Below are 25715 nucleotides of genomic sequence, written 5' to 3'. Positions count from 1 at the left end.
CCGTAGCTGCTGTTGTGACGAAGTGAGAGATGCAGAATCTGCTTTTGTAGAGATACATAACTTGGTGTGCACTGATGTACACACATGCCCGTGCAGATTTGCAACTGGCAGCGGCCTAACTAGTTTTAGATAAAGAACTGTTTAAATCCTCAAAGAATGTTCATTCTTTTTCAGATTATCCAACGATGTCTGGAGACTTCCTTTGGGTTATCTCCTGACCTAAACCAGCAACATCTTACAACACAACTAAGCATATTAATAAATTCTTGCAGCCCTAAGACAGGTTATCATTTGACCTAAAACAGCTACATCTTACAAGACAGATTTATATGATGAGATAATTAAACATACAAACCAGCTGCAGCAAAACTTATCAATTAATTCCCACACGTGCAGTCTGTTTCTGTGAGTTGCAGGAAATAAAACTGAGAATAAACCTGATGCGATGTTAAGGAGAGGAGCTGAGTTGGGGCTGAGGCTTAAAGCAACAGCACAGCTGGTTCCAGAACCCCCACAGCTGGATCAGCAGTCCTGCTGTCACCTCCCGGCACAGGCTGGGAGGAACACGCTGCCTCAAGGAGCACTGGAAGCCTGAAAGTGTAGGCAAAAGTGCAGTAATAAGCAAAGTTTGTGAATCAATTTCTTTCTCCAGCTGTGCTTTCTGAAAATCCAAGCAGCAAGGTGTTTAACAGCTTTTACAGTCACGAGACTATTAGAAGTAACTTGGCTAATGACTGTGTTTCCAAAATTAGTTATCCATTAACATTGTTTAGGTACCTATTAACTACCTCTGTTATCATATTTTGTACAATTAATACACCAGTATAGCCGTGTTAAATGGAAAGTAACACTTGACATCTTAATTAACTTAATTTCCAATTGAGTCTTTGCATGACATGAAACTAGAAGGAAAAAAAAAAAGGAACTATTTCATTTCTACTCATGTACTTAATTAGAATTTGTATGTTTATGTTTTCATACTGATCAGATTGAAATATAACCGGGTAAAACGAAAGAATTACCTGTTTGCATCAGAAAGGACAGGAATGAAAGGCGACATGATTTAGCACAACAGTACTTGTTCTGTTGTTCTAAAAAGATCGGGAGCTTTATCTATATTCTACTAAAAACTTCATTACAAGGCATAGCGTGGATAATGACATTTAAGATCAGTTTTTGATGGACAAGAGCTTCCACTGCAACCGAAGACACAGGCAATTGCAGACAGGCAGTGTGTGAGGCAGCCCGGCGGGGGCCTCGCACCGCATCCCGCGGCGCCTGCGTGGGAGCTGAGCGCTTGCGGGCAGGCATTGTGTGGGGGAGCCCGGCGGGGGCCTCGCAGCGCGCTACCCGCCCCTAAAGTGGGAGCCGGGCTCTGCGGACTGGCAGTGTGTCGGGTAGCCCGAGGGGTGGCGCTGCGGACAGGCAGTGTGTGGGGCAGCCCGGGGTGGGGGCGCGCTGCGGACAGGCAGTGTGTGGGGCAGCCCGGGGTGGGGGCGCGCTGCGGACAGGCAGTGTGTGGGGCAGCCCGTCGGGGCGCGCTGCGGACAGGCAGTGGGTGGGGGAGCCTGGCGGAGCGCGCTGCGGACAGGCAGTGTGTGGGGCAGCCCGTCCGGAGGCGCTGCGGACAGGCAGTGTGTGGGGCAGCCCGGCAGGGAGGCGCTGCGGACAGGCAGTGTGTGGGGCAGCCTGGCGGAGCGCGCTGCGGACAGGCAGTGTGTGGGGCAGGCCGATGGGGGCCTTGCGGCGCTCCCGGCGCCCACGGGGCGGCTGCGTTCGAGCCGGAGCGTGATTGGAGCGTCCTGAGCGAGGCCGGTGCTCCTGGCGCCCATGGCTCTGCCCGCCGTCCATAGGTGTCTCCAAGTGAGTGGGACCTTGGCGGTGCCGGCCGCCCCGGGCCGCCTGCACTCGGGCACGGCGGCTGACGGGTTCTCGTTACTCGTATTCCTTCTCTTGGCCGAGTGTCGCTCAGCAGCATCAGTTCTGCTTAATGCCCTGTGTGTTACGGCGGTGGGGTTGGTTGTGTTTGGGTCGTAGATGAAGTGAGGGGTTGATACAAGAAGTCACTGCTATAAAAAGTGGAATAGTTTTGATTAAAACTAAAGTAGAGTTAAGTTTCATCTAAGTAATTGTGTTTTTTTGAAAGTAAGACAGGATGTCCTTCTGAGAGCGCGGTTTCCTTCAAGCAGTGTTTCCCAGACACTGTTCGTTCTTTGGAGATGATTATGCCCTGTGTTCAGTGCGATCTGCGCTGAGCAGATGTGTCTGCTGTGATCCCCTCTGTCTGTAGCCCTTCCTCATCTCCAGGGCAAGGGCAGGCAGAGCTGGAGCCAAAGCTCCAAATCGGCTACAGATTTGACTGTTGTGAAGTTCATAATAACATTAAAATCAGTCCTTGGAAAGTTGTAAAATATACATAAGATTTCTGTGAAAACGGATGCACATGCCTGTGAGTGGGAAATGTATCCTGTCCCAGCTCTTGTCTTGCTGCACACAATGGATGGAGATCACCCCCCTCGTGTTGCCCAGGCCTGCATTAAAAGGATGCTTGCTTTCTAAAACTCCAAAATGAGTCTTAGAGAGTTTATTTGCTGACATTAGCAATAACAGGATGAGACTGAGGTTCAGCAAATGTGCACCTGAGAAATTGTGCTGATGTGGCTATAGTTTAGCCTTTCGGCCTTGGTGATATTAAAAATAAATATGAGCTGAGCTGATGTTTAGAGCTTAGAAGTATAACTGTAAACTTGTGTGTTTTGTTCCTTTGTGATTTTTTTTTTTTTTAAAATACAAAAAGGCATCAAGTTTGCCTTGTAATTCACTAATGAATTCTGAAGTTACATTAGAAGTTTTTAATATGTTCTCCCCCTGTACTCTGCTCTCCCATACGAGGACAGGCTGAGGGAGTTGCGGTTGTTCAGCCTAGAGAAGAGAAGGCTCTGGGGAGATCTCATAGTGGCCTTCCAGTCCTTAAAGGGGCTACAAGAAAGCTGGGGAGAGGGGTCTTATCAGGGTGTGCAGTGATACGATGACGGGTAATGGTTTTAAGCTGAAAGAGTGGAGATTTAGATTAGACATTAGGAATAAATTGTTTCCTGTGAGGGTGGTGAAGCACTAGAACAAATTGCCTGGACAAGTCGAGGATGCCGCATTCTTGGAGGTGTTCAAGGCCAGGCTGGATGAGGCCTTAGGCAGCCTGATCTCGTGGGACATATCCCTGTCCATGGCAGGAGGGTTGGAACTGTGTGGTCTTTAAGGTCCCTTCCAACCCAAACCATTCTATGATTCTGTGGTATATGCTAAAGAAGCTGTGTTTTATGATGTTTGAAGCTAATTATTTTTTCCTGTTGTTTTCCTTTATGTATTTATATAGTTCAAGATAAACATCATAGAACTTTTGGGAAAGAATTTTCATTTGAAATGTTATCAGTGCAATTAATACTTGATCTGAAAAAGTTGCTTTCTGTTTTTTAATTTTCTTTTCAGCTCAGTGATGAAAACGAGCAATTAATCAAGAAGTTGAAAAAACTACACATAAAAAATAAGGACCTAGAAAAGAATCTGGGTCAGATCCAAGAGAAACTGCATCTGCAGCAGTTAATGCGTGACTATGTCACAAGCAGAGAGTAAGAATTGTCAAACATTTCTTTTTGTGTTAGAAGTGCAATGTTCTAGGACTTGTGCCTTGTTATTCTTCAGGCCTTAGACAAGGCCTTATCTGTTCTGCATATTTTGAGGGCTGGCTGTGAACAGGATGGTGGGGATGGAGAATGCTGGAAACGTGTAGAAGAACAAAGGATGGATGGGGCAACTCGGACAAAATTCGTTGTTGTAGTGAAAGAAACAGTTTTAGTCTCAATGAGTTATACCCCTGCTTAGCCAACCTGTGGTCTCTGTCTAATGGCGTAGAGGATTAGGCTGTTTTGCCAACAAAGAGTAGTAAAATAGTTGAATTACATCAATGCACTTTAAAAGATTTGGAAGCTGTGACCTTAGGACCTGAAAAGTTATAGCACCAGTGTTTTAAAGAGTGTCCTGCCAGGTTTTAAATACCTGCTTGCAAAAATTTTCAAGCTTAAATTTTGGTATGTTTGTAATCCTGCATGGAAACCTCCATTGCCAAATCAATCTGAAAAGTAATTTAACCCTTTTGAGTTGCTTTGTTTGATACAATTAAAATAGTAAAATATGATTTTATTAAGCTGTTGTCTTTGTTTCAATTAAGTGTTCAAGTTCAAACAGAAACCTGCTTACGGCATAAGGGTGGATACAGTGAGGATCTAGAGGGTGACAGTGGCAGGTGAGTTCTTGGAAACTGCTCCTTGACAGAATTAAACATAGTTCTTTGCAGGGCAGAATGTGTTGTTCTTGATTAAGCCAGCTAAATTTTTGTTAACTGTTATGGAAGCTGCTTTCAGCCTTTAGGACAATGGAAAATAATTGTATTTGCTCTTTTAAAGGAAATAGTGAATCTTAGATTAAACTTAAAAATAGTGCTAAACAAAGAAAGAAATAAATTTCTTTCTCAAATCTTTCACTGAGAAAAAGTGAATGAGCTAAGGAAGGTCCTTCGTGTGTGTATACGCACGTGATCTTTTTTGTAGATTTTTAACCTGGAATGATGTAATTTCATTTTCTATTTTGTAGGAGCTCATTTTTATAGCTCAATTTATGCGTATAGAAAATTTATAGCTAGTACCGTTTTCAGAATTGACCACACAAGTGATTCTGTTTTTCAGTCTGGTTGATTTTAGAAGTGAGCCACTACTTACTGTATTTGCCAGTTAATGCTGGAAATAAGCTCTTGTAACTCCTTTTTTTTTTTATACAAAAGACGTATTTCTGTTTCAAGAAAATGTATATTGAAATATTTGAACAACTAGGCAAGCTACATAAAATGTTGGTCTGTCTCTCTATGACTTAATTTTGAAATAAATAGGCGGCTCCATTCTTTCAAGGGCTACCTTTTGTCCACTTATGGATATGGGCTGTGGATCCTGCAAAGACAGAGGCAGTCCCTGCTGCGCTTGGTTCAAACACTCAGTTTTTAGTGTTTTATTTAGGTGGCTGTAGAAGGCCTGTTTTCCTTCTTTTCTTTTGTTTTAAAAAGACCTTTATAGTGTCCCAGACTGTTTTTGTGAACTGCATAGCAAGGCTGGCTAGAATTGAGTACCTAATTAGATGCTGATGTTGAAGAAGTCTGAGTTATTCTTTGAATCTAGTGCTGGATCGGCTGTGTATTAGATTGTATGGAGATAACCTGGCAACTTTTTTTCTAGCAAGTAGTTGTACGTTATTTTACAAAGCTATTCTGTCCTAGTATGGCTCATCCTGCTATCAGTGTGTAGTCATGATATAGTATGAATGCCATCTCTTATTCAAATTCCTAATAAAATAGGAAAAATGTCTGTTCATCAGTTACATAATGGGCCTGATATACGTAGGCCAGATGCTGGGAAATATGTTAGGAGATTAGTGTAGCAGAACTTGATACAAGATAATGGGTGTGTTGGGGGCTGAGAAGCTCAACGTGAGCTGGCAGTGTGCGCTCGCAGCCCAGAAGGCCAGCTGTATCCTGGGCTGCATCAAAATAAGCGTGGCCAGCAGGGCGAGGGAGGTGATTCTCCCTCTCCTCCTCTCTCCTGACACCTCACCTGGAGCACTGTGTTCAGTTCTGGAGTTCTCAGCACAGGAAGGAACTGGATGACCTTTAAGGTCCCTTTCAATCAAAACCATCCTATGATAGTATCAAAGGGAAAGATAATATCCCAAGTATGTTTATTTTACATTGATATTATGCACTCATGCTGATTTTTGTCATAGGCTTCATTTGCTCCTATCCTCACATGCACACAGAAGGAGTGAGGTGTGCATGTCCAAGTGACCTGGCCAGGATTGCTTGTGTGCAACACAGAGACCTGGGGATGCTGCCTCCTCAGTCCCCATTATGGGTTCCTGATTGGTAGCAACCAAGTAGCTTCTGGGCAAACCTTTTTGTATCCTTTAGGAGAAGTCTTTTGCTGTTCCTGTTGTGCTAACAAGGAGAAGGGGATACATGTGACATGCAGCAAACTTGTTGCCAACCTCCTCTTGCTAGTGTATAAGTCTTCCCTTCCCTCAGGAGTTGTTTGTACTGAGGTTTAATCAGAGAACGGCCCCCTGTGTTGGGCAAAACACGAGAGTCCTCAATCTGGCTGAGTCAAAAGGTTTCTTTGATGTCGATACAGGCCATTCTTTTAATTCTCACCTTGCTGTTTTTTCTAATGCTTTCTCCTTCTGTGTTGCTGGTCACAATTCCTCCACACCCATCTTAAATATTTCTGTAGAGACTTGTAGTCTCTTACAGCACAGCTACAGCCCAGGTGATCTCTATGGGGTGTCTGAAATACTTTTATCATAAAGGATGCACATATTTTGTTGGCTTTCCTATTGTATTGCAATTTATGCATTTCTTCTGTTTTAGACTACTTCAGATGTATAATGATCTGCACAAGCGTTATGTTAAAGAAATCAAAACAAACCAGGAGCAAAGTGAAACGATTAAAAATCTCACTGTAAGTAGAATTTGTAGGACATGGCATCAAATAGCCAAAACATAAGCTGTTAGGCAGACTGAAAAGTAATTCTTACATTTCTACATGGTTTTCTTTTTATACTCTTCCCCCCGCCTGCCCTTCCCCATGCCATTGTGGTAATGGAAAATAATTGGTAGTTTCCTTTGAAAGTGAACTCACTGGTATGTCTGTAGCTGAAAGCTGTCTTCCCTTTCCTGGCTTTCTTCTTTACTTGCCTGCCTACTGCGTATTAATCTTCTAACGTCTCTTATGCCAACCCTGACATTTTTCTGTATGTATGATGGGCTGATTAGCTTCAGAAATCCAGCAACCAAGCTAACCAAGAGAAGGCAAGTAGTCTTCTGTCAGGTAGCAAGATCTGTTGGTTTGCTGTGCAGAGAGCCTGGCATCATAGCTGGAGCACAAATACAGTTGCATGATCAGAAGTGGTTCAAGGAGCTTTAAGTGGATATGGCCTCTTAGCCATTCATCAAACATTACAGCTGACCACTCTAATTTCCTCGTAGGACTCTGAAACATATGCTTCATTTTCTTGTAAATGAATATGATTTGGATTATATGTACTTTTTCTTCTAAAGTAGCAATTGCCAAGTTCTATGTATGTTTTATTGTGTGGAAAGATATACTGTCTTTGTACCCATACATTTATACTGCCTTGTGAGCATGAGCTCAGTAACAGACTTTTTTAGAACAGTCCTGGTGTATGCAAAACTTCACTTGCTGTGGTTTTTTTTCTCCTTTCAGACACTTTGGATGAATGTAGTTTTAAGTCAGGAATTGAAAACTCTAGGTTTGTGTTCAGGATATGTTTCCAGTTGTATTCACTTGAACTGTGTTTGTTCTATGCATTTTAAAAAAAATTTAGTTTCTTGACAGATTAAAATTCATGAGCTAGAGCAAAATCTTCGAGAGCAGAGGCAAAGAATTGAGCAGTTGGAATGTAAAAAAGTTTCTTGGAAATCTAGTCCTGTCTCTGGAAAAAGAAGTCGAACCTTAGAGGGAGAAGTAACATCTTGCAGGGACATGTCTAAAAAGAAGGAATCCTGTTGCAGTGAATATTTAGGTAATGGTATGGTTGATTCTGATGTTCCTTCCAGTGTACCCAATCAGAGAGGATGCATTTCATTTCTGATCCAAAGGCACACTCCGTGTTATTTCTTCTACTTCAATCAGCAGTATCAAAAATGCATTTCATTTTTGAAAACCTGTTGTTTAAAAATGGTATCTCATAATCAATGTCCCATCTGTGGATGCAGCCCTGCATTTTTGGGTGATAATATTAAGTGTTTGCTGCTCTTCTCTTCTTCTGCAATTAGTATGTTGGGGCAGTTATGAGTGGGAGTGCATGGCTGTGTTTAGTAATTTAGTGTTTATTCCAGTAGGCTGTATCTGTGCAGAACTCTTAGTGGTAATGTTTGCTGCTCTGTTCTTTAGTTTTCAGACACTGATATACAGAAGAACCGGGTTTTAGGCTTAAAATGTGGGACAAACCCAGACAATACTGATTTGAGCATGTTTTTCCTCACATAAGTAAATCCACAATTTAAGGTGCAATCCTGTTCCACTTCAAAACATAAAAAGAGATTGAAGGGATCATATAGTGTAGGCATAATTTTCAGGAAATGTGCTGTCAGCAAGGCTGATGACCCTCTTCTAAGGCAGAAAAATGCAATGAAGGTATCAGATGTATGTTTTCTGCATTGTAAAGTAAAATAATCCCACATTCTAAGAATCCAGCAGGTTCAGATTGTCCAATTGACAGATCCTGTTATCTTTCATGGTACCTATGAGTGTGCTGCTCTGGTTCTTAAGAATAAATCACTTTGTGAAAAAGGTACTTTAAAAAATGAACCATGATTTTCTGATATCACAAAACGTGGGCAGCTCTTTAGCTGTAACGTGATTCATGTGAGGAGGAGGTTGACTGTAATGGTTGAAGTCTATTTTTTTTATTTGAATATAGAGCTATTGTTGAAGGAGATTAAAAAGCTGAAGAAAGAAAATGCAAAGTTGTCTACAGAAAGGAGAGCACTAAGAAGTGAATTAGCTGGATTAGACAAGGTAATTTAATTTAGGACAAATTGAAGAATAGGTGATTTTTGAAAAATGAACTTCTCTGCCTTTACTGAAACTTATCTTTAGGCTGAACATAAGCTATTATCAAGCAACTTAAAAAAATCAATTTATGACATTCTGAGAAAGAAATGGAAATGAATGACTCCTTGAGACATTGATTTCCTACAGTATTCCTTGGCTAAGGAAGAGGCATAATGCAGTTTTTATTTTATTTTTTTTTGTTTTAAAGAGCTGGATTTTCTTGTGGATTTTTTTTTAAATGTATTTGGACAATTTGTTTTCCTTTAGGAGAGATTATTTGTCATTATGACATTAAAAATGTAATGGCTGGCAACAGTCTTAATTCCTTCCGACAGACATTTGCAGAGATAATAAAATATCTGTTTGAATGATCGCTTCTGTTGCTTCATTGTCAGTGAGAGAACTGTTTTCTCTTGAACTTAAACACTTCAAAGTTATGCCTCTAACAGAACTTGGGCCTTTGGGAGGGCAAGAAGGAGGACTTTGAAGGCTTTGCGATGGATTGTCTGTACAAATGTAGAAAGATGAAGTGTGAAGATCTGGTAATTCTTGGAATCATGAAAAGGCAAAGAGATCTCATGTAGCTATAGAGGACTTGGTCTAATGTACTGGCCTAAGACTTTATTTTCAGCAATAAACTTGCTTAAATTGAACTTTTGCTTATTCTTCAAGTTTCATGATGGCTTTTTTTTGAGATTCTGTTTTCTTGTCTTGCATTCCCCTCTCACAAGCTAAATAGTATTCTAGTGTTCTGAATCCCCATATTTAGGAGTTAGGGACAATTTGTGGCTGAAAGCTTCATCTTTCAGAAGAGAAATACATAAGTCTAAGGTTATGGCTCTTTATCAATAACCCTTTTTTAGGTAGTTTTGAGTCAGTGTGTTATTTAAGATAGCTCAATAGCTGCTCGTTCAAAAAAAAAAAAAGTCGGCAGAATAGGCAGGAGAAGGTGTAAAATATAAGTGGATATAAGTAGATATGGTGTCATTCCAGTAGACAGGACTTTCCAAGGTTGGTGAAATGAAGTCTTGGGGTTAGGCTCTGCTTGCTATTTTGTATTTTCCAGCAACTTCTGACTTACGAAGGATCAGAATTGCTCAACAGACTTGAGTTGTGTGAGCTGAACAAAAGATTTAAGCTGTGGACCATCAATATTTTAATAAATGAAGCTTATTTCTATGAAGCTGAATTTATTTCCTAGTTGAATTAGGTATAGCTAGAACTACTTGTTAAGTTATACTTTCTGGGTTAGTATAATTACAATCAGTCTCAGAAAGTTAAACCACATAGACTGACATTAAATCGCTTCAACAGGACTTGGTTTTTTTATGGCTTTCTTATTGGATTGTCTCTCTGCATCCTGTAGAGCCTTACAGAAGGCTCTGTGTAGCCTTACAGATTGTTATTTTTCATTACTTCCTTTGTCATAAATTGTTTTTTCTGAGCCAGTTGAGCCTGTTGGATAGTGTTATCTTTTTTAAGCTCCGTCACGTTTAATGCATCATAAATCTTATCTTTTTGAATATGACAATCAAACTTTTTAACATAATCTAGGTATAAGTAACAGATCTTAGTCTGAAATAAGACAATCGTTAACAAAAAGTAGTTGTACTTACAGTTCTAAACTGATACTAGCAGTTTAGAAAGCTAGTAAGGTCTAAAAATATTTTCTCTCTTTCTAGGTCTAAACATGGTATCCATTTTTCCACATTAAACTCTTTAGTATTGTCTTGTTCAAATGCTAGCATCATCCTCCTTAGTTAACTCTCCTCATTTCTCTCCTTGCTTGCTCCTTTTTTATAATCTTGCAACTTTTATATCTTCAAAGTTAGTGCTGTGTTATCTGCTGCTGGCTGACCTCAGCATGTAGAGCTGTATTGCATGACGAGCTTGACGTTATTTACACCCTTGTCATTTTGAGCTGTCATTTAGTAGTCTTTTGATAAATCAGTATCTCTTCCTCTCTTAATTTGTCTTGCCTGTTACTAGTCTGTACTTTAGGCCCTAACATGATTTGAATTCTGCTTGTATTGCCTGTTCAGGGCAGTTTTAAATCATTATGTAAGGTTAGAATTGGTTGCTGTATCTTGCCAGAGCTGTGTTTGTGTAACTCAGCCATATATTAATAAAAATATAGAAATGTCTTTGAACTAGGGAGCAACTGAATGCCGACTGGCTCTTATTGAGAATGCCTTTGAAAAGAACTTGAAGGTGAATATTTTTGGCTTTTTCTAGGATTTTTTTGAAGAGATAGAAGATCTAAAACTTGCGGTACAGGAATCTGTGAAGCTGAATAACCAGTATGAAAAGTGCTTGAAACAAATAAGTGTAATATATGGACTTCCTTTTACAGCACATTTGTAACTACTGACTAATTTAATGACAAGCAGATTTCCCACATATTTTTTTATACTGACTGCAATATTTAAACCTACCATGGCTTAAGTAGTACTCTTTTTTTGATAGTATTATGGATTCAATAATATGATCTCAATATGACAAACTGCTCTGTTTATGTATTTTGTGCCTTTGATTTTTGTTTTTGTGGTTTCTAAATAAACTGTGGCCTGTATAACTTCAACTGAGTTGCAAAACCTCTATTTCTAAAGTACGTTCCTTGCAGAAGTGATTGTGGGTGTTTGTGGGAATACGGTAAAAACTTTGTAGTTTAACTTGAAGAATTCTCCAGTTTATCCTTGTCTGTAAACTATATAAAATCAAAGTAGAGCTGTAGATTTGTCAGTCTTTATAAACTTCGGCCCTGAGCCAGTGCAGACAGAAATTAATTCTATTGTTAAATTATTACAGAGGGATTTCTTAAAAGAAAAATGCTAAATCCCTGCTTGGAGGTTTTTCTTTAATCACAGTAATTAGAACTAAAGTTAAAATTTGGGGATAAAGAAAGGATTTAGGCTTTAGGATTGGAAAGAGCATGTTCAGAAAGACTGGTCAGAGAGTTGACTTGCAATACCAAAACAAGAATTCATCAGAAACTGATTTGATTGAAGAGTGAAGTGTTTGAAGAGCTATGGTGTTTGAAGTGCTGAAAGGAAATGAGTGCAGAGTCACAATTCATAAGATAGAAATCTTACATTTCCTCAGAGAGAGAGAGAGAGAGAGAGAGAGAGAGAGAGAGAGAGAGAGAGAGAGAGCGTGAGCTTGAAAGGATAAGAAACCACTCCCAATTGTAAGCGTACCTTGCAGAAGTAAAACCTTGTGAGATTTGAACATGAACTTGTAAATACATTTCACAAAAGTTTAACATGTTACGTTATAGAACTGTATTTGTCTAAAAGCTGTACATCTGTACCTTTGGGAAACTATGATCGGAGAATTGAGTGGAAACTTTATCACAAGGTTAGAAATACTAAGCTGGCTGAGAACCGAATAAGAGCTGCTTTAGCTTAATAAAAAACACTTGCACACTCATTAGGGAGAGGACTAGGAGCAAGATTGGAGACTTGTATCCCAATTTGTTTGTTAGGACAGTTTTATGTAGTTGTAAATCAATAAATAAATTGACCTCAAAGCATATGAGGTTCAGAGTTGCAGTCGCCAAGTAAGAGAGAAGGTAAAGCTCCAGAAGTACTTGCTTCCTGGTCTGACCATTGTATCTGTTTTTCTTTTGTATTCTTGGCTCACTTGTAAGTTGAAGCTGGATCATCATAGAAACATAGAATGATTTGAGTTGGAAGGGACCTTAAGGATCACCCAAGTTCCAACCCCCCTGCCATGCACAGGGACACCTTCCACTGGGTCAGGTTGCTCAAAGCCTCATCCAAGCTGGCCTTGAACACCTCCAGGGTTGGGGCATCCACTGCTTCTCTGGGCAACCTGTTTCAGAGGCTCACCACCCTCACGGGAAAAAAAAAACCCCAACTTCCTAATATCTCATATAAATCTCCCCTCTTTCAGCTTAAAACCATTACCTCTCATCCTTTCACTGCACTCCCTGACAAAGAACCCCTCCCCAGCTTTCTCGTAGCCCCCTTTAGTGTTCTGAGCAGAGGTGGAAGAGGGAAAGAGGAGGGATGCAAATCTGTGCTGCCAGTAAACGCTATGGATTAAAATAGAAAGAACAGCATATATGATGGAAGTTTTTTAAGTGCAAGAATGTATCTAACATTTGATCGTAAGCAAAATAAATGTTAATGTCAGAGAAGGAGAGCATCAAACTTCTTTCTTTGAGACCTGGTCACTTGAGCACTTTTTCCCCAACAGTTTTGTGGTATGAAGTTATACTTCTAGTATGTTTAAACTGTGGTGACATTATTAAATGAATCAGTAATTGTCCATGTTCGGCAGACTGATTTTTAAATGTTGTGCGGAAAGGTTCTTGGAACATGTAGATGAGGAAAAATTGAAGGCTATTTCTCCACTGCCTAAGGAATGTGTATGTTGATTAAATACAAAATTGTTGTCACTAGCAGAATTTTGCTGTTTGCCAGCTACTGAAGGTCAGAGTTTTCCATAACAGTGCATATTCCCTGCCCAAATAACTGAAAATAATTAACATGGTCAAAATATTTACGTCCCCTTTATGATGAGCTTTTAAAACTTTTAAAATCAGTCTTACATCAGGCCACTCCCATGTGTTTAGAACAGGAAACAACAGTGACAAATCTTTCAGTCTTTTCTCATAGCTGTGATCCTCAAGCTCTACTAAGAAACCTGATTCTAGTCTAATCTTAATGATTAGCTGTGCCAGGAGGAATAGCAGCAATGTCTTGTGCAGCGACACGTGGAACTGCAGCTCCATCTTGCAGCGCGCTTGCAGGCTCGCAGTGTGATTTTTTGACTTTGCTATCGCATGTGAGAGGATATGGGTCTCCGGCCCTTGGGTACCCGTATGTGAGGCTGGGATTTCTACCGTATGTGCCTGGTTTTTGGTTAAAGTGCCTGTAATTTTGTGTGCAGAGACGTGCAGCCACAATGCTGAGCAAATAATTCCGCTGGGATGCGAGCAGCTGTGGGCTAGTGGGTGGCGGAGCAAGGTAGGCAGGGATTTCTGGCTCTGGCAGCCAGTAGTTGGGGTTGTCTTTCAGCTCATTCTGCATCACGGACTTTCTCTGATTTAATTTTTCCTTCTCCTCCCCCTTTTCTTGTTTTCTTTTTTCTTTCACTACCAGGAAAACTGGAAGTGTAGGGTACAGATGGGATGGATACCTCTGACATCTTCTAAATCTGCAGCACAACTCCCAAAATAGTAACAGCTAGCAGCGGAAGCGCTGGGGCAGGGACTGTGTGTAGAAATGACCGGCTCTGTGGTTTTATTTCTGTCAGTTGCCACTTATGCCTTTTGAAGACGGCAGTTTTGCCTTGAAGATATTTTTTATTTCTACTAATTGAAGGTTTTGGATTTTTTTTTTTTTTTGTATTTGATGGGTCATTTTACTTCTAAAGATCTGATTTTTATTTTTTTTTCCCATTGATCCATGACACTGGCTTTTTTTTCCAGCATCTCTGTAGCTGTTCAGACAGATTCCAAAGACATTTGATGCGTGAAAAATAATATAATTAAAAGCTTCTAGAGAATGTGTACATATTAATAGCAAAATGATAGGTTTTGTTTGTTTTGAGCATTGGATAGGTTGTGAATAAGGAGAGTCACGGGGCTTTTTGGGTTTATAGTACTTTTTTTTGATGTGTAATGCAACTTACTGGCATTTTCTGTTTAAATTAGTACTGGCTTTTTTTCTGAAGAGGAGATTATCTACAACTACCGAAGTCTACTTCCGGCTTCTGGGGTAGGTGCAGTTTGTGCAGTATGAGGCCATAGAAATTTGGGGGCTTAGTTAAGAATTTACCTGTCTTTTGTCCTTATTGCTGCAGTTGTTGAACAGATGTTTCCTCTTTAATCTGGCCCTATTGTGAGATGTGCAAACAAGATCTTGTTGATTTTTATTGCTAGCTAAAGTGCAGATGGGATTAATATTAAACAAGTTTATCAGCCTTTATGTGTAGTTCCTCTGTATTGTGAAATTGTGACGTCTGGCCAGTGGCTTTCTCCTGCTAAACTAAGTTTAGATAGAACTGGTTTGCATGCCATTAAGTATTAATTTTCCTAACATTAAATAATGCATATTGGTAATGTTACATGATGCAGGCTAATGGTTCTTTGTTTTCAATAAGTACTTTGTAGTGGTGATATGGGAAGCTCCTGTTTGGAAATAAGTGGCTATTATCAAATAGAGGTTTTGGTTGAAAAAATAAGATAATGATAACATGTCAGTTTTTGATTTCCATAAGACATCAGTCAAACAGGCTAGGGCATAGTGTAGTACAGCAACTGGAGTTTTGTTCTGTGTTCTCCATGTAACCGAGACCAGGATTTTAGGAAAGATCCACCAGTTTTGTGTCGTTCTGTAATTCTGCCCTAGTGTTCCTAATATTTAAGGTCTGAATATTCAGAGGTACCAAGTATTCACTGTTCTAATCAGATTTAGTCAATTCAAGTAAACATTGGCTGATCATCCCTGTCTGAGTCCTGTGTTCTCTAATTACCAACATCCTGGGCGTTAGTCCTACGTTAGAATTTTTCTGTGTAGAAAACAAAACTACAATCCTATTCTTCGATGGGGGACAAGACTCTTCTTTGTGGGATTCCCTAGAAGTTTGGTCCTTAGCATGTGAAGTAACATCTTTATAGCTCTCCTGGAGTCCCTTTTGCTGTAACTGTTTACCTTTAAAAAGTGAGTCTTCAGACTGAAACCCTGAGAGGCTGTGCGTGGAACCTGACTGATTTTACTTGAACGTAAGGTGGGATACTTGTTTCTTGTGGGCCCTTACACTGGAAAAGCGTTAGTGCCAAGGACTATAGAATAAACAGAACTGTGAAAATGTTGGTATTTCCTCCTTACACCAGGAATTTCTGTTAAATGCCTGTGAACAAGTGCAGCAATCATAGAATGGTTTGAGTCAGAAGGGACCTAAAAGATCATCCGGTTCCAGCCCCACCCCCAGCCAGGGACACCCTCCGCTAGACCAGGTTGCTCAAAGCCTCATCCAGCCTGGCCTTGAACACCTCCGGGGATGGGGCATCCCCTAGTTTTGGGCAACCCATTTGAGTACCTCATCACACTCACAGTAAAAAATTTCTTCCTAGTAGCTAAGCTAAACCTCCCTTTTTTTCTACCACTGCACTCCCTGACAAAGAGCTCCTCCCCAGCTTTCCTGTAGCCCCCTTTAAGTACTGGAAGGCTGCTATAAGGTCTTTGCAAAGCCTTTTCTTCCCTAGGGTGAACAAGCCTGACTCTTTGAGCCTGTCCTCATATGGGAGATGCTCCAGCCCTCTGATCATCTTTGTGGCCTCCTCTGGACTTGCTCCAAGTGATCCATGTCCTTCCTGTGCTGAGGACTCCAGAAATAAATGCAGAACAGTTCTGGATCAATGAGCTCTGTAATAATTGTGGTTTATCAGAGGCATGACATTTGGTTTGGATCAGCCTTTCTGATCCAGAAAATAACACCGTAGCTTCTCAAGGGGTAAGCTCCCTGTTTGGGTTCTGAGCTATCCAAGGTGGAAAAAAATCAGTACAGACGATAAGCTTACCAACTTAGGCTCATTTTCCCACTTCTCAGCTGTTTCACAGTTTCTGTTTCTGAAGCTTAGATGTTTCTTGTTTCCTCCTTGTTAGAAATGAAGCGTTGTCAGGTGAGAATTCAGGTATCTGTGCCTGTGTTCTTGGAAAGTTTCAGTAAAATTGTTTTGAGGTAGTAAATTGCTTTTGGTTCTTGGAGATTATTACAGTGAGCCATATTAAAGGTGATAATTGCATTGATTTGGTGTAGTCGTGTTTTGTGACTTGTGCCAGAAAGTGCTTGGAGGTGGCATTGCAGTGGCTGGGATGATATGGATCCTAATGGATTTTTGGTTTTGCTGCTGTTTAGGCTAAGCTCTGTCTTTGCCTACCTTTGACCCCTACTCACAGTGTTTTCTCTCTAGTTTTAAAAGAAACATCCTGCACCAACATCCTTCCTGGCTTTGAAGTGGTTGCCTTAGTCTTGGCAGGAGTGAGTGCAGTTCCATACTCAGCACCATGGCTGGCTGTGGACCTGAAGGAGACCAACTTTGCTTTTTAGCTCAATTATGTGTTTCCATGTCTTTCAGGGTGAGAAGAAGGTATCACTGTAGGCCTTACGTGGTAGGCTTTCACAGGGAATGCTGGCTTAATGAATAATTTACTTTGTGTTTTCTCCACAGGGATTTGTATGGATAAGGAGCCAAACATGATCCTTTGACTGGCCTTTACTATTTTCACATGAGAGAGGAGAACTGAGCCATTGGGAAAGAGTTTTCTGCTGGTACTACAATGCTGAGTTCTAGCTCGAACACTGTGAAGAATTTTCTTTTGAAGAGGCGGCTCTGTTTCCTGCTGAAACTTGTGTGCTTTGTCAGCTCAGTGCTAATATTTTGTGAATTTTTAATTTATTATGTGGTAATTTTTCAATGTCGATGGCCAGAAGTGAAAGATGGAGCTCACATGGGTGAAAAAGAGACTTCGGCTTCAGTCCTAAAGGCCATCATTTTAGCTGATACTCACCTTCTTGGTGAAATCAAAGGACATTGGCTGGATAAGCTGAGAAGGTAACAATTTTTTTTGCATTATCTCTATCCTGGTTTTAGAGTTTTCAGTAGTAACTAATGGGACAGATGTTTAAAACCAGAGTTGTGGTACTTATAGTAAGCATGTGTGCTGCCTCTGACTTGCCCATCTGGATCTGCGGTGGATAATAAACTAATGTTGAAAGTCAGCACAGTCTCGAATGTCCAGGTTGTAGGTGGTTGTAGATGCCGGAGCATTTTCGATGGCTCAGATAGTAATTTCCAATATGTAACTATTTATAGAATGCCTCAAAAGTGAGCCAGAAAACTTGGATGTCCCAAGAGTTGGTACCTTTAATTGCAGAGATAAGGAAACTGTTAGAAGTCTGTAGGATTGGAGGCAAAATCACATTTAAAACCAAAGATAATTGAATCCTATACCTACAAACCCATGTTTCTGTTAGTCCAAAAGAAGAAAAAGCTGTATGCTGAAAGAAAGTACTGATTCTACCATGATATGAACATTATAAACTTCTGTTGCAGAAACAATAACATAGTAAAACATTTGCAATAATTCACTGTTTTAATTAGTTGCCGCTTAATGGAGCTGTGATGAAAAATAAACAAGCTGGTATTACTTCTTGCATGAGTTGGTCCTGATTGTATTGTGGTTGAATTACCCACCAGGTAGGATGTACCTGCTGTACTTAAACCTGATTTCTAAGTATTTAATTTCAATTTCATAGTAGCGTTTCCAGTATAAAGAAACCACCTTCTCATTCCTGGCAGACTGTGCTTGTGTATTCAGAGTTGAGGATTCAGAATTCAGGCAGTGATGCCTGTGTCTGTATTTTCCTTTCAGGGAATGGCAAATGGAGAGATCTTTCCAAACTGCCTTATGGTTACTGCAGCCAGATATTGTTTTTATTCTGGGAGATGTCTTTGATGAAGGAAAGTGGAGCTCACCTCAGGTATGACATCAACAGCTCTCTTTTTTCAAAAAATGAGGATTTCTTGAAGGAAATGGATGACAGAAGAACGCAGTCTAGGTATGCAAGGCTTTGTTTAATATTACTACAGTTGTCCTACTGGTAGAAGTTTCTAGTCTTTTAGATATGAGTTGAAATGTTGTGATTCTCCATCATTTTTGGTACTATCTTAACACTTCTGCGCTTCACATAAAAAATGTAACCAGTGTGTGCTTCTGTATTATATACCAGTGGTCCCCTTTGATAATGTCCAACAGTGTTAATTTCTCCATTTGTTTTCTCATGCAGGCGTGGGCAGATGATGTCAGGAGATTCCGAAAAATGTTTAGGTATCCAGTTTCTACTGAGCTAGTGGTTATTGTTGGGAACCATGATATTGGATTTCATTATGAGTAAGTCTTGTCAGTGAATAGAGTACACAAATGTCAAGAATGAAATGTCAGCGTGCGTGCAGTAACTGGTTTTGCATCTTGGTGACTTCTTGTGTGGTTTGATGCAAAGTTTTTGATCATAACCAAATTAGAAGGGATTGTGATTTCAAGCAAGACCTTAAAAATTACCCACCTGTGCACAATGCACCCTAGGTAGAAGTTTTAAAGCAGGTATCAGGCTACTTTTATACTTCTACGAGTGTATGTGAAGCTGTTCAGAGCTGATCTTTCTGCACTGGCAGGGAAGCCTTGAAGCTGCTTTTCTTTGTGTTTGGCCTCTTTGTCGGAAAAGTTTTTATATCTAAGCATATTACCTTTCCTGTTATCTCAGCACAGGAGAGTGTAAATTCCCTCACTCTGCTGTACTCCTGGAGGACTGCTGTGCTTACACTGGTGTGACTGGGACAGGGCATGTCATGGGTGTTAAAGCGTCTCCGTGAGTTTGTTGAATGAATCTGTGCTGTAGGTAGTAGAGCAGCCAGCTGCATTAATGATCTACAAACAGTAAAGCAACTGTGTCAGGTGATTTACAATCCCAATTTCTTACCTCAGTTGTGGGGTTTTTTTGACGCAGAATGACTACTTACAAGGTGAAGCGATTTGAAAAGGTTTTCAACTTCACTTCAGGAAAGCTGATAACTCGAAAAGGAATAAAGTGAGTATATGTAATTTTTTTTTTAAAGGTTTAAGAGTAGTGATTACTGAGCAAGCAGACCTGACTGGTGAAAATAGAGAACTGGAACTGGAATTTCTGATGAAATAGCATGGGAATGCTTAACTTAGATAGCCTGTGATACATTAAACATGAAACACTGTACAAACTTGTATTTTAATATGGAGCAGAGGTTGTACTTTGAGCTATGTAAATTGTAACAATTTCCTTTTAAATGGAAAAGTACTGTGGAGTTGGCATTGTATTCTCTGGTTTGCCTTTTTACTTCCTTGCAGCTGGTAATGACCCATGGCTGTAAACGTAACAGAAGCATAGGATTCAGTAAAGAAACACAAACAACCCCCCTCTGTGCTTACAAGTTAAGAGTTTCATTAATTTTAATAACTTCTTCAGTCTGCAGAACGTAAATCTCGTTTGAGGAATTTGGGAACACCGCAGTTGCTTGTCCACAGTTCTTCCACAGGGTGGAGTAACGCACAAGCTGGCTTAGAGTAGACCTTGTTACAGAGCTTGTTCTCATAGCTGCGTGTCTGTGGCTGCAGTTGTCTGCTGTGGGCCCTTCTGGGAGTTAGATTTAGATGCCAGGCAGGAATCTGATAAGGAAAAGCAATAGCGGGTTTGTGGAAAGACATTTATCCTTAAACCTCAGATATATGAAGGGAAGACCCATTGCCACTCTGCCTTTCTCATGTGTGCCATCAGATGACATTCACTCGTGCAAGCGTAAGATTCAAAACTTACAAGTTTACACTGATTCCTTTAATGAAACAAACATTGAAAAATATCCAGGACAGGTCTAGAAATGCCGTCTCTTTTATCTGTGATATTCTTGAATGCTTACTATAACGCTACTGTTTACCATGCAGATGCGGGGCCTTTACATGGGTGTTTCAGCTGGTTTAAAATAATTAAGGAATATCTCCATGTTCCCCTTATGTCAGTAAGACAGCACAGCAGAACTTTTGCATCCAGATGCAGATTACATATCTAATATCATATTCATTAACTGAAACTAGTTGCATTATTAATGAAACGCTCCTGGATTAATTATATGCCTCTTAAGTGGAGGCATTTGGCTCATTAATGCCTGTAAAATACTGAACTGAACAGAGGGTATATCTCTTCGTTTAGTCCTGAATGAGTGACTGAACAGGTATGAACGTTGTGGCGGAAGTTTAAAGCTTATTTGAAATCTACAGGGGAATCTTTTTCTGTAACAAATAAAATCCTGTTTTGTCTGTGAGACTATAAAGTACCAAACTCAGTTTATTCAGGGTAGCCGGTCAATTGCAGCTACTTTTCAGGTGTTCTGAAGAAACCAAATGTCTAAAATGATGTCTCTGTTGTCTAAAATGTGTGTGGGGAGAGAAGCAAGTGCTCCCTTCCTTCAGAATTCAGCTTGCTGGGTCTCTAAAACCCCAGTAGCATAAAGTATCCATTCCAATATAAAAAAAAATAAAATCTTGAAGTGTAAACATGAAGCATAGAATTAATTAACAATTATAAAGCAGCCTACCAGGAGGAGAAATGGCTACAGGATGGATACTCAAAAGAGCATTTTTATAATAGCATGTGATTTCAGATGTTCTGCTGTTTTGTTGAGCTGTGTCCAACTTTAGAATGCTTTCATTTTATAAAATAAAGTTTATCCCACATGTGCGCATGACCAGCAAATGCTTTCCTGTCCTCCCCACTTCCCTTCTCTTTGCCCGCTCCCTGGTGTTTTCCAGCTTTGTCCTGGTGAACAGTGTAGCCATGGAGGGCGATGGTTGTGCCGTCTGCCGAACCGCAGAGGCAAAGCTTGTGGCGCTTTCTCACAAACTGAATTGCTCCCAGCAGGTAAGAGTTTAGTAAGAATCTGATTATACCCAGCAGCTCAGCTGCTGCAACGGGAATCCTGACACTGCAGCACTAGTCAGGATAGAATGTAGGAGTCTCCTGAAAAAAATCTCCTTCCAAGTCATACTGCAACTTGTTAGCAAATCTTTCTTCTCCTCATTTGCCTCTTATCATTTTCACTTAACTGTGTTGCCCTGTGTTAATGGTGTTCACTTCCTTGTCAGAGCTGCCAACAAACAGAGGGTGTCATTTCCTCTGTTCCAGGCAATGGCAGAAGTCCTGTTACCCTCCCTCTGACTTAAGATACACAACAATCCCTGCATTTATATTTATGCAGGTTGTTCTGGTTTATATCCTTCAGGCTACCCTATTCTTTTTGTTTTCTGATTCTATTGGAGCCCTGTCTTGATAGCCTGGTAACGTTTTAATTGTAGTATTTTTTTCATCAAACCCAATTACTGCTTGTATTTCATTCCTCTGCCCTTTTCCATAGGCTGACGGGATGCAGGGGAGGCAGTGTGATTTACAGGGCTGCCAGTCAATCAGGAAACTGGCTCCCAGTGGAAAAATTACCAGACTCTAACTGCTGTCTCTCTTGGGCTGCCTTAAATCTTTCCTGCCTTGTTTGTGCAGCGAAAATCTGCTGTTGCTTTCTGCGCTCAGAGCGCAGCCATGTTTGCAGCATATACAGAACGGGGAATTAAAGCATTTCCCCTTCCACCTGAAGTAAAGGCTCTTCAGTGTTTATACAGCAGAGGGTATTTAAACTGAGCACTCTGAGCCAATGCTGCTTGTCTCAAAATACAAACCACAAAAGCCCTCAATGCCCTCAAATCCCAGCTACTGTTTATTTCCCTTCCCCACCCCTGGGGCACACACAGGTGAAGACAATTCGTATGGATTCATTTTTATTCACAGAAACCAAATCATTCCGACAAAAGATGCAGTGATGTGGAAAAGCTTCCGGCTTCAGAACCCATCCTTTTACAGGTGTGTTGGAGATGGGGCGAGGCAAGATGTTGACATGCTTTGAGTGTATTTATTACTGTTCCAGAAAGGCTGGATTATCATAACTGATCCCTGCTTTGAATGTCTCCCAGCATTACCCTCTCTATCGGAAAAGCGATGCTGAATGCAGTGGAGAAGATTCTGCTCCTCCAGAGGAGAAGACTATCCCATTTAAAGAAAACTATGACGTACTGTCTCAGGAAGCATCACAAAAGGTTTGATGTACTAGGAACCCGAGTACTGGTGGATGAGTGTCTGGGAAGGGGGACAAGAGTGTAGGTATATATAGATTGAAGTTTTTGTAAGGGTGTTAGTTGAGACAAACAGACCCCAGCTGCTCCTGCTTTAATGAAGCCTTTGAGAGGCCGCTTGTTAAAGCTGCTCCCCTGAGGATCATCGTGATCATGGCCTTGATTCTGCTGGGCTTCCCAGGTACAGGCTGTAAATCCCGGCAGTCTGTAAGCCTGCTGCAGTGCTGTTCCCTCTCCCCTTTTGCATTTTGTGCTTTATGTACGGTGTAGATTATTGACAAATCTAGTTAAAAGCCACTATTTTCCAACACCTGGAAAGCACTGCTTTTCCTGAATTAGTAACAACAGTAAAAATATAGAATCACTAGCTTGGAAAGGACCTTTGAGATCATCGAGTCCAACCATACCTTCCACCACTAAACCATATCCCCAAGTACCTCATCTACCCGTCTTTTAAACACCCCCAGGGATGGCGACTCAACCACCTCCCTGGGCAGCCTCTGCCAGTGCCCGATAACCCTTTCAGTGAAGAAATCTGAGCCTGCCCTGGCACACCTTGAGGCTGTTCCCTCTCATCCTATCGCCCGTCACTCGGGAGGAGGCGGAAAATCTTATGGGAATCCTATTCCCAGAAAATCTAATGGGCATCATTTATTTCCTTCTGCATAAACGTCTTCATTCGAGATTGGCAGGATGAGATTCGCCCTTAGACAAGAAAACAGCATTGCTTTACTGAAATGAAGGTTTGTGTATTTGTGATGGCATCAGCATGCTATTGCCTTTGTTTTTCTCTTGCGTATGGTCAAAAATCCCAGTTTTTGGGATAAGGGCCAAATAAGTATGATTAGTATTACAGTATCAATATGTCTTACTGGAAAACAGAAATTTACACAAACGCTTTGTGAGAATATTTGAATTCCTGTAATTTCATTTTGTCAGAAGGAAAAAAAAAAGGGCCTTAAGCTCAATTTCTTTCCAATCCTGACTTAAATTTTGTGCTTTACCCTTTTGTATTCTAGCTGTTATGGTGGTTTCATCCCCGTTTGGTTCTCAGTGGGCATACACACAGTGCTTGTGAAGTGCTGCATGCAGGGAAAATCCCAGAGATCAGCGTCCCGTCATTCAGCTGGAGGAATAGAAACAACCCTAGTTTCATCATGGTAAGTTTTAATTGTGGTTTTTTTTTTATTTTTGTCAGATAACTTTCATAAATAAATCAACATGGCAGTCAGCTCTATTTTAAAACTGATTCTACCTGTAAAAACAAAAAATAATAATTAAAAAAAGTGCCTACCCACCCAGCCCCCTCAGTACACTGCATCCGCTTCATAAAGTACATCTGCGGGAGCCACGTGTTCCGTGTGGTACAAAGCAATGCTGTTCGAGATCTAATTAGTATCTGGGTACAAGCATCTAATGTTTTCTTATAAAGAGGGTGCGTTGTAAACTATTGACTTGTAAAAATAATCAGCATTGTGCACTGAACAGTAGAAAGACTCATTTGGCTTGGCTGATTTACCAGCTATGAGAACAAGACCGTATCCACCTCAAACTCTTGCGTGGCGATCACGGTTTTCAAACTTTGTGCACTGACCGCTTCACACGGTGAAAACGTTTGTCACAGGCCAATAGTCTGCCTCCTCCTTTCCACTTCACATTTTATACAGCGCGTTGGTTACGCTCTCGCAGGCAGTTCCAGTGCTCAGTATATCCTTAGAGGTAAACCACTTAGTTCCCCAGTTCCAAAATAAAACAGAACTCTTAGAAACTTGGAGTAAGAAGCAAAGCCTACAATCTGTTTACAGAGTAGTTCGAGACTTGGGGCAGGGAAGAAGCTTTCATAGGTTTTTACCGCTGTTGAGTTCAGGCTGCTTAATACAAAGATAACCCCAAACTTTTAAATTCATTTAATGCAACTAGTTGGTGTTGAAAGTAGCTCTGTTTATTCCGTATTCCTGAGAGTAGCTGCCTTCAAACTACACATGCACTCTGCACATGCCACACAGCGCATCTTCACTGCAAAACGAGAGAGCGACTAATTAAAGTTGCATCGTCTTCCCTACTGTTTCAACTCAGCCTCGGTCTGTTGTAAACTTCAATTTCAACTGCAAATTCAAGCCAAAACCCAATGAAATTCTTTGTTGTTGAAGTTTGTGTTTAGAATTTGGATTAGCGAATGTGTTTTTTTGCAGCACGTACTGGGTAGAAGGAGGACCTGGGGGGGAAGAAGGGGCACATTCACAACACCTAACTTTAGCCTGGGAAGGCTCCTTCCAGGTGGATTTTACAGCAGCTGAAGTTAGGCTTGTCTTGAAGGCAGATCGGATGAGGAGCCCAGCTCTCTATGCTAGATGGAATACATGAAAGATTGGCCTCTGGGCTAATGTTGGCCCAGTGAATATTCCAGTTAGTGCCCAGCACCGCAAGGTACGGGCTCTTCAGCCCCCTGGAGAAGGCACTGGTACTTGGAAACTGGCCCCAAACCTTGCCACCCAACAGAGAATTTAGAAATCGGAGATCTGACAGTTGTGGTGTTTGCTCCTGATGCAGAACCCGCTGTAGCAGCAAAGTGACAGTCTTTGTTTCTTTTCCAGGGCAGCGTAACACCAACTGACTTCTCCCTCCAAAAATGCTTCCTTCCGTACGAGAGCAGAGTCTTTACTATATACTGTGCAGCAGGTGCTCTGCTTGTAATCCTGATACTAGCTCATTTTCAGCTTCTCACTCCACCATTTTATTTTGCTCAGCGTTTAATCAGTAAGCATAAAGCAGTATGAAGAGCCAGACATCTGCATTCAGTCACTGAAATACCAAAGCTGAGAACAGTCAAACATCAGACTATATTCATGCCAGCAAATGACCTAATTTGATTGCTAGTCTGAAGGCAGGTTGCATTTACACATACCATAGAAGTCCTATACAGCTGATATGACTACTACAGGATAATTAACTGAAATGAACGTTTCATGCTGTACAAAAATACTGTATTCTACAATCAAATGAGTCCTTTTCCTGCTATAATTTTTGTATCAAATATGTATATTAAAAGTGTAACTGTACATTATGTAAATCCTATAGCCTCATCACTTATCTGCACTAGCGTCTTACCCTGTTGGAGGCTCAGTCCTGCAAACTGGAAACGTTTCTCTTGTTTTATTGCTGCATGGCCCTTCTAATGTCATACTTCGGTTTGTGAGGGTCAGGCAGAAACTAGATACATCAGCACTGAGAGATGTGGATTTCCGTAACCTTTTTAGGATGTCATATGTAAGGGACTCTGGTTTGGGACGAGAAATCTTCCAGTTCC

General features: G+C 40.8%; 1 protein-coding gene across 14 annotated transcripts; it reads left to right on the top strand.

Moving 5' to 3' along the window:
• The first annotated feature begins 1289 nt into the window (after positions 1-1289).
• MPPE1 (metallophosphoesterase 1) lies at positions 1290-25472 on the top strand. Of its 14 annotated transcripts, XM_054057155.1 has the most exons (12): positions 1290-1397; positions 3487-3626; positions 4226-4300; positions 16876-17259; positions 18080-18188; positions 18495-18598; positions 19212-19292; positions 21041-21149; positions 22068-22139; positions 22250-22372; positions 23428-23568; positions 25003-25472. In XM_054057155.1, exons 4-12 carry the CDS (start codon positions 16985-16987, stop codon positions 25183-25185), a joined length of 1197 nt encoding a protein of 398 aa, XP_053913130.1. In that variant the 5' UTR covers positions 1290-1397; positions 3487-3626; positions 4226-4300; positions 16876-16984; the 3' UTR covers positions 25186-25472. The 14 variants fall into 14 exon arrangements, with proteins under 14 accessions (XP_053913130.1, XP_053913140.1, XP_053913143.1 ...); XM_054057161.1 differs by lacking the exons at positions 1290-1397; positions 3487-3626; positions 4226-4300 and adding exons at positions 1847-1863; positions 6464-6554; XM_054057158.1 differs by lacking the exons at positions 1290-1397; positions 3487-3626; positions 4226-4300 and adding exons at positions 1848-1863; positions 14356-14419.
• The last annotated feature ends 243 nt before the right edge of the window (positions 25473-25715 follow it).

Source organism: Cuculus canorus, chromosome 2 (genome assembly GCF_017976375.1).
Source record: "Cuculus canorus isolate bCucCan1 chromosome 2, bCucCan1.pri, whole genome shotgun sequence".
Taxonomy (NCBI): domain Eukaryota; kingdom Metazoa; phylum Chordata; class Aves; order Cuculiformes; family Cuculidae; genus Cuculus; species Cuculus canorus.
This window is presented reverse-complemented; position numbering and strand designations above follow the sequence as displayed.